This window comes from Cynara cardunculus, assembly GCF_001531365.2.
Source record: "Cynara cardunculus var. scolymus isolate 2C chromosome LG 15, CcrdV1, whole genome shotgun sequence".
In the NCBI taxonomy this organism is placed as follows: domain Eukaryota; kingdom Viridiplantae; phylum Streptophyta; class Magnoliopsida; order Asterales; family Asteraceae; genus Cynara; species Cynara cardunculus.
The window spans coordinates 12,942,998-12,955,554 of NC_037542.1; the positions used below are offsets into that span (position 1 = coordinate 12,942,998).

Consider the following 12,557-nt stretch of genomic DNA (forward strand, 5'->3'; position numbering starts at 1 on the left):
ATGTGTGTATAAGAATTGGACTCATAATGACATAAAATGGGACCAAATTTTGAGTTTTTTATGCTAAATCCCGATATGGGTCGAGTGGACCCGGTTGGGTATCCATTTTGACTATCAACACTTCAAATATTCATAACTTTTCGCTCGGATCTCCGTTTTCGATGAGATTTTCACCTACACGTTCATAAAGAGATAATCTATAACCTCCAATAAAAATGTTTCAGAAAAAATCTCCCAAAAAAACCAGTTTTATGTATCTATTTGACATGAAATTTTATAGATCCTCTCATATACTTCTAATAAGTAAAACTCTAAAATTTCAAACCCAAATTCCCACTAAATCACAAGTTCTCTTATATGAACACTACTAGAACACTAAGTAAAATATTTCCACTTTGACATTTAACATGCTCCACATCTTCTCACATAATATCCTCTTAACATGACAATTAAACATACTTAGCAAATAATATGGACATATTAAAAATGGAATGTTACAATTGTTATTCATTACTATTATTACTAATATGAATAAATATTAAATTCAGTTATAACTAGTTTTAATTATACATTAATATTAGTTATTTATTAGAACGGTACTCGCGCAATGCAACGAGATATATATATATATATATATATATATCTCAATTTGAATGTTTCGTTTTATTATGTCTTTGTATATGTTATAATACGGTTTATGTGGTTTTGAAAGAGGGATGATGTTTTTATTTTGAATAAAATATAAATTTGAAGAATATCATAAAAAATAAAAAATAAATATATCAATATCAATATGAAATTAATTATTTAAAACTTTTTATTTTTTATGTAATTTATTTAATTCAATTTTTTTATTATAATTTAATTTTAGATGTAATAACGATGTAATTTATTTTATGTTTAATAATATAATTTTTATAAGAATAATGATTAATATTTTGTTAGAACTCAATGATTATCCTAATTATATTTTAGATTTGATATATTTAAAATGAAATATTTATCTTGTATTTGACTATGTTTATCTGCAGTTGGTTACACGAATTAAAACATGAAGCTTTAATAAGTTGTACTTATACACAATTTATTTGTAATATTGAATTTTAAGTAATATACATCAATAAACAATAATTTATGCATAAAAAATGGTTTTTTAAAGATTCTGTCAAATGTTTTATAATATAGTATATATAATAATTATTAATCATATAAATTATCTTTATATTATTATTTTTTAGAATATCAATCAATATATATAGTTATCAAAATTCAAATGTTACAGTTATAAAAATGTTCATATAAGTTACATAAAAATAAAAACACTACTTATTTTGTATCATAGATAATAAAATTGTAGTAAATGATTCTAATAAAATATTTAATTATGTTTTTTGAAAAAATATATATTAATTATGACATGTGAGGTTGACTAATTTTATTTTTATTCATATTATATGTAATGGTTATTTAAAATCATAAGTTAATGTAGATTTTTTCTAGAATTTGTCTTAACAAATCCAAAAATTATATATATATATATATATAATCAATTTAAAATTCTTTTAATTAACATATATTATTTAAATTTTCTTTAATATCTTTTTTGTATCAATTAACATACTATTTTATTAGGAATTTGTTTTAATTATATTATAAAAATTTGTAATTGGCTAATTTTTTTAAGATGTTTTTTTCGGTTATTTTATATCTTTCATCTAGCTTATCAGATAATCTTTGTCAAACGTGATTTGTTAATCAATTAGTTTATCAACCAACAATTAATTTATCAGTTATCAGCCAATTTGTCAAATATAGTCTTAATATAAAGTTCAATTCATACTTTTAAAACTCAAAGACAGATAAAAGCATCTTAAATTCAGACATTTATCGAACCCTGAATTGAATAAAGTTAAGTTGAGTTGTCAAATTTATATGTATTTTAAAGACGACTTATTTTTAAATTAATATATTTAATGTGTTATTCGTACAACCAAAGACAGATAAATTACATGACTTAATAAAAATATAATAGAATTATTCCACTTGTCCATGTTTGGGCATATAAATGATTCCATAGTTAATTATAATGGTGTTGTAGATACAATTGTTATTTTGTAAAAATTATGTAACCAATATTTATTTTTATATAAAAATAAATGGAGAAAATAATAAAAATGAATATTTTATTATGTGGGTTGAGTTTTGTGATTTGTGAACATGATCCTCCTGAATCTCAATTCGTGATGATGCTTCCTCGTCAACTTATTTGAATTCCCCAGTGGACCAATCTCTTTTGGTCTCTCAAAATACTCTTCGTGCAACATTCCTGAGCTCAAATTTGATGGAAGTTGTTGCTATTCGTAACTTCAACCCCATTTGTTTGCTCCCCAAGCTATCCAGGTTATGTTTTCCCTGAACTTTCTGCAATTCCCGTATCAAATTCTTGTAATTCGATCAAGGAAATCAACTGGGTTTTTTGTTTGATTAGGGTTCTTGAACGTATGCGTATCTATCTCATTTCGCTTGGTTTCAGTTTCCATATGTGTCAAGTATCAGGCACATATAAATGATTTCTCAATCATCGTCAACAAGCTCTGAATTCTCACAGATTTTATGGGCCCCATCACCTCCAATTTGCCCATGTAAGAGAAGAACTCAATCGGGTTCATGTAGTTCAAAAACAGGTAATAGCTTAATTAGTAGGAATAGGGTTTCTAAGAGAAGAAAATTTTCTCTAATTTGGGTTCGCGTGGTTCCCAGTGATGGAAGGATACATAAATTTAACTTAGAGTTTGTGAATTCCACCAAAAGGGGTGCTAAAAACTATGTTGTCAAGCAAATTTCGAATGAATTGGTTGAAGGTGGTGATGATTCATTGTCTGAAAGTTCCATTCCAATGGGGTCTTCCAATAACTTTACCAACTTCAGAGAAGACCCCATTGTAGATAAGCTCAGGACTCAACTTGGAGTTATACACCCTATCCCTTCACCACCTATTAATCGGAATATTGTTGGATTATTTGTATTCTTTTTCTTTGTTGGAGTTGTGTTTGATAAGGTTTGGACATCAAGGAAAAAGAACAAATCAAGGGATGAAGGGACACCGGGGATATGGCCACAGGTTCCTACGAGCTTTTCTTTGTTTCTTGAGAAGGATTTGCAGAGAAAAGAGTCTGTGGAGTGGGTGAACATGGTGTTGGGGAAGTTGTGGAAGGTTTATAGAGGTGGGCTCGAGAATTGGGTAATTGGGTTGCTTCAGCCGGTCATTGATAACCTACAGAAACCTGATTATGTGGAGAGAGTTGAAATAAAACAGTTCTCATTGGGTAACGAGCCATTATCTGTTAGGAATGTTGAACGCAGAACTTCTCGCCGCGTCAATGATTTACAGTAAGTTTCCCGGTCGTGATGGTTTTTCTTTCCCGAGTTAATGTTGCTTGTTTCCGTCTGTTTTTGCATCAAAAGTTGGATTTCTTCTCGAGAATGTTATAGACGTTAGAATATAGTTCACCGCATATTCCCATAATTAAAATTTATATAATAAAGATCAAGGCCAACTTAACAAAATTTGATTGATCACATATTGGAATAAAAAATGAACACAAGGCAATTATCCACGAAAGTAAATAACAAAAAACAAAGTTTAGCGATCTAGATGTAATTTGCTGCTCATTTGTTTCAGATTTGAGGGGTCTATTTGTCATTTTTTGGGTTCTTTGGGATTTCAAATTGATATAAAACTGTCATCCACAAGGGATAAAATGTATGATTTTGAACTTTGGCTGCACATTAAGAAAATTCTTCTAATTCAGATATCAAGACATTTCCCCCTTGAAAGTTTAATCCACTTTTAACCAATCACATAGACCATGAGACCAGAGAACAAAGAGCAATCCAGCTCAATTTGTGTCGCCATACAAATTGCACTTCTTCCATTTGTGGCCAATTTCTTAGTGATAATCATGACTAGGGTGTGCATCCGAAGGTCTATAATTATAGATGAAAAAACATAAGTTGTTCTTTCGTTTTGATTTGTAGTGCACCTCATAACAGTCTAGAGGTGGTTACAAATTTTGGCTTTGCTTCTTATATGTTCGTTAATTCCGTGAGGTTTTTTGGATAGGTCAAATATGAAAAATAAACACTTATATGTCACATGTGATATGACCGTGGTTTCATTTTATTTAATTATTTTATTAATAAATGTTTTCCCTATGAAACACTATGTGGCTGTCCGTTCTTGTACTCTCACATGGGGTGCTGTGTGGGTGAAGTTCTTTCGGGGTCCTGCAGGGTATGCACAAGGTGATTTTAAATAGTATATATATATTATGTACTATCTTTATACCAAAGTTACACTACACTTTTTATTTTTAAGTATCTTAGAAATGAAGTTATCTCGTGTGTCAATTTGGTTTTATGAATAATCTACTTCTTACCTTTATCTGAAGAATAAGTTGAACTCCATTTGACCGACTTCTGATACCCGAGCTTTTTTGATGTAATTGTCAAGATACCAAATAGGACTCCGTTACACTGGTGGTGCCCGTATGCTTTTAATGCTATCGCTAAAATTTGGCATCATTCCAATCAAGGTGCCTGTGGGAGTTCGTGATTTTGACATTGATGGAGAACTGTGGGTTAAACTGCGGCTGATTCCATCAGAGCCGTGGGTGGGAGCTGTATCATGGGCTTTTGTCTCACTTCCAAAAATAAAATTTGAATTGTCGCCATTTCGATTGTTTAATCTAATGGGTATGCTGTTTCTTTACGCTCTTTATTTACTTTTTTTTTTAGTATTCTGAATGGAATCTATAGAATATTAACTTGTTCCTTCATGCATGTACTGATGCTACACCAGCCATTCCCGTGCTTTCCATGTAAGTGATATTATTCTCTTGACACTCATGATTTCTCGTGGACTTTGAAATTTTTGTTCCTTCTGTTTCTATCATAATTGTACCTTAGCTATTGCTTGAAAATTTTACAAGTACTCCCTCCATCCCATGAAAATTGCAACATGATCGACTGATTGTCAAAATACAACTAAATTAATAACGAAAATCAGGGGAACTTTGTGGATCCAAATCAATAAATTAGCTTACAAAAACAATAAGGAACAATAGGTAAGTTTTATTTGGAGTCTTTCTAAAAAAGGAAATGCTGCAATTTACACGGGATATCCTAGAAAGGATAGTGTTGCAGTTTTTACGGGATAAAAGGAGAACTATATTCGATGTTTACCACTCTCCTGTGAAAATTTCCCATACTGCCCTTAAACCATCTGTATTTTTGTGTCTCCTCCCCCTCCTGCCTAGTTGGCGTTATCTGGTTTTCTATGAGCCACGTAAGATATATTGCCCACAGACCAGTTAGGTTCTAGTTGATGTGTTCCATTTATACCTGTATTCATATATCACATTTATGATTTATCTAACATTTCAGTTTTTGAACCCATTATGACTTTATTCCCTGTCTTTCTTTCAATATCCGTGGATGAATTCTCATTCATAAACTTGGTTTTTTGATATCTGTCAACAAATAATTTGATATTGCATGAACTTTTAGGTTTTTGACAAAACTTCTGACGGAGGATTTGCCACGGTTATTTGTTCGTCCCAAGAAGATTGTACTAGACTTTCAAAAGGGAAAATCTGTTGGCCCGGTCCGAAATGATTTCAAGACAGGAGAAATGCAAGAAGGAAACAAAGATTTTGTTGGCGAACTATCAGTCACTCTTGTCGATGCTCGGAAGCTCTCTTATCCCTTTTATGGTCTCTCTTCTAAGTTACTTCAAATTCATATTTTACATAGTTGTTTTAGTTTTTCTTTTAATCTCCAAAATGATGTTATTCCAATATTTTAATGAGACCGGAACATAATCAACTTGAACAAAATTTGCTTAGCATTAATCCAAATTGTGCTTTAAGACATGCACTACGAGTGGTTCTTCCGGTATCTTTTTATGCGAAAGAAACATAGCCGTTGCTTTTGCAAAAAAATGGTATGCAGCCGGCCAAATGGTGCTTTAGAACATGCATTTTGAGTGATCTCCAGATCCAAAGTCCATGTCTAAAGCACAATTTGACCTACTGCCAATGAAATTTGCAGGGATTGTATAGTTTCCAACCTGCTCTTTATGTATTTGAACATTACCATCAATTTTTCTACATGAATTATTGTCAATTGCGAATTAACGACAATTTCGAATTAAAAAAGTTAACTTATTTGACACTCGGAAGGCAATGTTGGTTCTTTGAATCTTTATCTTCCCATTTCATAATGCAAAACCACAAGATTGTATGAATTATAACATTTGCTAAATTTACAATTTTGCGTCCTTTTCATTATCAGGAAAAACGGATCCGTACGTTGTACTAAGGTTGGGAGATCAAGTAATACGTAGCAAAAAGAACAGTCAAACAACTGTCATTGGACCCCCTGGTGAGCCAATTTGGAATCAGGTGAGATTTTGGAATGTTTGTCTGCATCTTTTTAGACAATTCAAAATTCAGAAGTGATATAAATGCATCTTTATTTTATGGCAGGATTTTTACATGCTAGTTACAAATCCTAGAAAACAGAGATTGTCGATTCAAGTAAAGGATTCTCTTGGATTTGCAGAGACGATTGTTGGCACAGGAGAGGTAACCTCTTTTACTTATGCAATTGTTTGAAAGTGTTTATTTATCCATTTATTTTGGCATAAATTCAAAGCTTCTTGTATGCAGTTAAAACTTTGAACTTTTAATGAGTTCATTTGATAATAGAGTGAGGTTCAGGGAAACCCCCCAAAAGAATTGAAACTAAGGAACACCCTAATAACGGTTCATCTGTACGGTATGCACATGTGCATACAAGGAATTAAAAATGTTTCCAGGTTTTCATGCACGTGTGCATGTTATACAAATATGCATACTGTAATGATGAATGGTTATTAGGGTGTTCCTTAGTTTTTCATTTTTTTGCAGTTTTCCTTGAACCCGGTTCTTTTTTGATAATACTAGATGGTGTTTAATGATAAAGTGATCATTAAGCTTATTTCATTACTACAATATTTACTGTATTTCTAGGTTGATCTGGGATCTTTGAAAGACACAGTACCGACCGACAAAATTGTGGCCCTCCAAGGAGGTTGGGGACTGTTCAGAAAGAAATCTGCCGGAGAGATCTTACTCCGATTGACATATAAAGCGTATGTTGAAGATGAAGAGGACGAAAAGGTCGAGGCCGTGGCTACGGATATCGATGCATCAGATGATGAAATGTCCGACTTAGAAGAAGCTGCTGCTACGTACGGGCAGCGCGTAAGTGATTTCTCGAGTGGAACCAGCAGAGAAGCGTTCATGGATGTTTTAGCAGCGTTACTCGTCAGTGAAGAATTTCAAGGCATTGTGGCTTCCGAAACAGCAAATGCTAATTTTTTCACTGATGTCACAAACTCGGAGTCAACAGAGAGATCCCGTAGTGCTGTTGCAGCACCCGACCTTCCGAATTCCGACAGCGTTTCCCGAGGTATTGGTCCAGTTGGGTGTGCACTGTTTTTTTACTTATTTTATCTTGCCGAACCGTGTTCGCTAGCCTGGGGTATTCTCGGGAACAACACCTCTTGTCTCTTGAGACAGAGGTAGGGTCTGCATATATTTTACCCCCGACTGGTGGGATTGTAAGACCCCCTTTCCGAGAAGGAAAAGGAGGTTACAATCAAACTTAAAACACTCTTCTAACAAAAGCACACAGAGTATTATTCAACCCTATAAAAAACACCATCATATATAACAATTACCTCAAACGATACATTTCTTTCTTCCAATGCTTGCTTCTCGACATTAACAAAACTTACAAATTCTTATCAACAATCCTCTAAGATATGAAATGCTTTATGATACATTAACAAAACTTACAAATTCTTAAAAATGGTTTTTAAGAGTTTTTATCAAATGCTTTATGATATAGTAAGTATAGATAATTTAGAATCCTAATTTGATTAGGAATTCTTGCCCCCGGAAATTGCAATGAAGGTTATCCATAAATCTTCAATGTTTTGCTTATTGCTATATCTAGTCCCTCAGGCTTTATAAGGTTCCAAACTTGAACCAATACATTTTCTTATTAATTTCATAAAAATTACGGGATATTACAATCTACCCTCCTTAAAAGAATTCCGTCCTCGGAATTCAAATAAGCAAAGGTATCAAATTTTCTTTTTTCTTAGATAACGCATACTTATGTCATCAATACTGCTACATTCTAAGCATACTGAATCGCAACTTTCGTTACAAATAATCGAGGTCACTAATTACAATTATATAATTCATTCAAAGATTCTACTTAAGACTAATAGATTAGCAAACCAATCTGAATTGGATTGCCTATAACATTAAAAGAGACATCCACAAATTTTATCCCTCAAGACTTCAACAAAATGCTTTAAAATATCACCCATCAGCTATTACAATTTCGACCATGAGATTTATCAACCAATAAGCTAATCCAAATCCATAAAACCTTGATCCTCATACCAACTAGGGAGCCATTTAGGATAACAAAAATAATTCGACCACCAAGCTTCCGCTACACAATTCAAATATCCTCTCCTAATCTACCCATACTCACACGTCAAACCTATTTGGTTTTCTACAAGATAGAACCTAGAGCTCCGATACTATTAGTAACACCCTCAAAGCCCAAAGCAACGGACTGGCCCAATAACTCCGAATCCAACTTAAAACCATGGTGGAAGTTATTGGTTGCCCACTACTTGAGACTTAGGGGATGTTCGGTTGTGGCTTATTGGGCTATATAGCCCATATAGCATTCGCTCAGCCATAAATGATTGTTCGGTTATGGCTTAATCTGGAAATCAGGAGCTTATTTAGACAGCTTAAGAAGGGCACTTGTCTACATTCAGCCAAACTCTTTACTTAAATACCCTTCTTTTAACAAACAATCTCATCCTCAATAATATCTAAAATCCCACCAACAATTAAAGATTTGATACTTGACTTTAATTTAAAGATTTTAGGTTTGAAAAAATATTAGGGCTTGATATTTTTGAGAATGAAATTGTTCTAATGTGGGTTTGATAGGACTTGGTAAATGGTTTTTATTTAATAAAAACTTTGAATTGATATTTTTTAACCATTCAAAGTCAAATATTCAACATTTTTATCAAACAAATGCTTTAATAATGTTTAATATAGGTTGGTGGTAAAATGGTCATTTCTGACATTCAGACTGTTTATTCAACACAACAACTGAACAACAACTTATCTGTTAATATACAGACAACTATTTGCATACAAGTCATAATAGAAAACGAACCGAACAACCCCCTATAAGGAGCTAACAATTCTCACCTTCTATCCATGTGGGACGAGTTGTTACAAATGGTATCAGAGCGAATCGGACTGGTGTGCGGCGAGGACGCTGGGATCTTAAAGGGGTGGATGTAAGATCCCACATCCATTGAGTAGGGAACTAAGATTGCCTTATAAAGGACTAGATATCTCATCTATCAGACGTGTTTTAAAACCGTGAGTCTAGGTGTGTGGACAGAGCGGACGAAATCTGGTACGGTTGGCATGATATGTCACAAATGGTATCAGAGCCGATCCTTGTACCATCGGGATGGTGGGGCAAACCTCATCGGGTATGATGAGTCCTCGAGAGAGGGGCGTTTGTAACATCTTAGGCAAATCCCACATTGCCGATGACAAGGAAGAAGATTCCGGGTAGGCCTGACAAGGATGTCAGAAGTTTAAGTGGGGGAGTTTGTAACAACTCGTCCCACATGGATAAAAGGTGATAATTGTTAGCTACTTATAAGTCTCAAGTAGTGGGCTACCAATAACTTCCACCATGGTTTTAAGTTGGATTCGAAGTTAATGGGGCAGTCCGTTGCTTTGGGCTTTGGGGGTGTTACAGGGATACAGTGCACTGCTTTTTTTACTTGTATTATCTTAACGAACTATGTTCGCAAGCCAGGGGTATTCTTGGAAACAGCTCTCTGTCTCTTGAGACAGATATGAGGTCTGTATGAGTCTTACCCTTTAGACTGGTGGGATATACTAGGTTTGTTTCATTTGTTTTTTTTATCTTGACGAACTGTGGACTCGTTTGCAGGATCAGTCTTGTTTTGGCTTGCTGTGATCACAAGTATCTCAATAGTTATAGCAATCAATGTGGGTGGCTCGAGTATTTTCAATCCCTGATGTGATGCAAAAAGCTTCGTTTTTTCTAGTAAGTATCGCTCAATCTTTTTGACTACTTCTGTGGTTGGGTCGAGCCTTGGACCAACCTGCTGCAAGCCTTTGACCCGAGGGTCACGGTTTAAACACTTACCTGGCCAAATTACACATAGCTAAGCAGCTACTTTTCCTTCGAGATTTGATTTTTAGGCTACCATATGATCAGGTAGTAGATCATGACTTACCGAGGGTCAAACGTTGTACTTTCTGAACCCAAATTTGACTTAGATCTTTAGTTTTTTATCTCCAATTGTTTCTATTACAATACTTCTTTATAAAAATTAACATGTTCTTTACTTTTTCTTTACCGGTGAGTAAATACTTTTCATAACTTTTCCAAGTTTAAAGGTAAACTGTTAGACCAAAGTCAAACACAGTTTTTTTTTTTTTTTCTGAAGTATATAATATTTATATATGGTAAATGCAACAAAAGAACTTGCAATCCCTCTTCACCTTTGGCGAGGTTCAAACCTTTGACCTCCTGAGAGACCAAAAGCCCGGATACTATTAGGCCAAAGACCCTTTGGTAAAACAGAGCTTTTAGGCATACATTATGTTCGGATAATCACGTATGAAGCCATCATTACTGGAAGCGATTGCATCTGTGTGATTTGCTTACTCAGGAACCCATTGCTAACTGCACAATCGTCGTTCTTTGCAGGGAATTCGAAACTTATAAGGAGAGAATGTTTCGTTTGGCGGCTGGAATTGAATAATTTCTGTGATTATTTTGGTTATATGTGATTTTTTGTCACTATTTTTGTTCTTACATATGGTATTTAGTATAGAGGTCTTGCCAAAATGAAAGCAACTTCCAAATCTTTTTGAGATGGTCTTTATGCCCTTAGGCACATGTTGACTAGGATTTGTTTATGAAATCATGAGAGAATTAATTTTTTTTTTTAAGTATATAATATTTATATACGATAAGATACTTGTACACACTTTTCACAATTGGTTAGGTTGAACCCTTGACCTGCTGACAGACTGACTTACCCGGTAAACCTGAGTATAATCAAGCCAATGACATATGCATGTGTTTTGAGAGGGTCATTTATTGGGATCACCTATTTAAATTAGTGTAAGAAGTTAAAATTTAGAAAAGTCGATACGTTTGTTGCTCGAGAGTTGAGACATACAAAATGTCTAAAGTTAAAATTGGTCATAGTTGTAGTGATATGAATTGGTTATGTAAATTCCCGTTAAAACTGTAATGAGAGGAACTTGTTGTATAACTGGTTAGACCGTTGGTGGGTTAAAATATAAGATTGGTTTGAACCTTGAACCATCATATTGTTTAAGACAACATTTGAATAGAGCCTTTTTCACGTAGCTTTGATCGTCTTTTATAGTTGAAGTTTGGAAATGAATGACTGGCACCTTCCAGTTATCTTCCAAAAAAATTGAGCTTGAAACCGGCACCTTGCATTGATGTTGAATAATTGGAATCTGGCTGACAAATTGAATCAATCGTCTTTTAAAAAGTAAAGTCTTTTGTCGTTGTCTTAWTGGATCCAACACATCGAATCTGCTTTTGACCATAACGTCTTTCTTCATACTTTGCATAAAGCAGCAACATCTTTTGTATAATGACAAAGAACATTATTATCACTTTTGCGAAATTCAGCTGACAGCATCATAAATCTGCATATTTTTTATAAGATAAAAGATTTGAACAAGATGTTATCGGAAATATCAAAGAGCGTATTTCACGTGTTTTGATAAGATATATTTTGAATAGATACAAAGAATTGCTTGCAAAAGCAATACCAAATGAACAACTCGAATAGATATAGATTCTATAAGCATTGCTTCATAATATTATCTGGTTTTGAAAGAATCGCCAATGAATAAAGAATTAATGATCAAAATATACCTTTATTGATTAAGCAATCTTGAATACAATTGTTGTCGAGACAATTTGAGCATACATCAGGAGCAATGGTAAGAACGACTACTAACTGGGCATTAGGGTTAGGAATATGAAGACATGGTAAATATTTGACCTTTTGTTTTATATGTTGAACAATTTGGGTATGTTCTTGAGTCATGTATCGTTTCACTACTAAGGGGCTGTTTGGCAGTTGCTGAATGGTTTGGTGCAGAATGACTAAGTGGTCATAATGGTTAAGAAGGTCATAATGGTTAAGTGCTGAATGAAATAATGTTGTTTGGTAACTGTTTTCTGAATAAAAGCAAATTACCATTCTAACCCTCTTTGTTTTTTTAGTGATCATCCAGTTCAAACTTATGGTTTACCTAACGAAATCGAAAATCATGCAAATATACTTGAAATCGAAGATACTT

At 33.6% G+C, this 12,557-nt stretch overlaps 1 protein-coding gene across 4 annotated transcripts; it reads left to right on the forward strand.

The window, feature by feature from the left end:
- The first annotated feature begins 2,299 nt into the window (after nt 1-2,299).
- LOC112528411 (tricalbin-3) lies at nt 2,300-11,071 on the forward strand. 4 transcript variants are annotated; one of them, XM_025139435.1, is made up of 10 exons: nt 2,300-2,684; nt 3,045-3,390; nt 4,514-4,755; nt 4,862-4,880; nt 5,569-5,774; nt 6,355-6,464; nt 6,549-6,647; nt 7,074-7,515; nt 10,126-10,242; nt 10,912-11,071. In XM_025139435.1, the coding sequence occupies exons 1-9, from the start codon at nt 2,567-2,569 to the stop codon at nt 10,212-10,214; spliced, it is 1,671 nt and encodes a 556-aa protein (XP_024995203.1). In that variant the 5' UTR covers nt 2,300-2,566; the 3' UTR covers nt 10,215-10,242; nt 10,912-11,071. The 4 variants fall into 4 exon arrangements, with proteins under 4 accessions (XP_024995203.1, XP_024995201.1, XP_024995200.1 ...); XM_025139433.1 differs by having other exon boundaries at nt 2,300-2,400; nt 2,489-3,390; XM_025139434.1 differs by having other exon boundaries at nt 2,660-2,684; nt 2,761-3,390.
- The last annotated feature ends 1,486 nt before the right edge of the window (nt 11,072-12,557 follow it).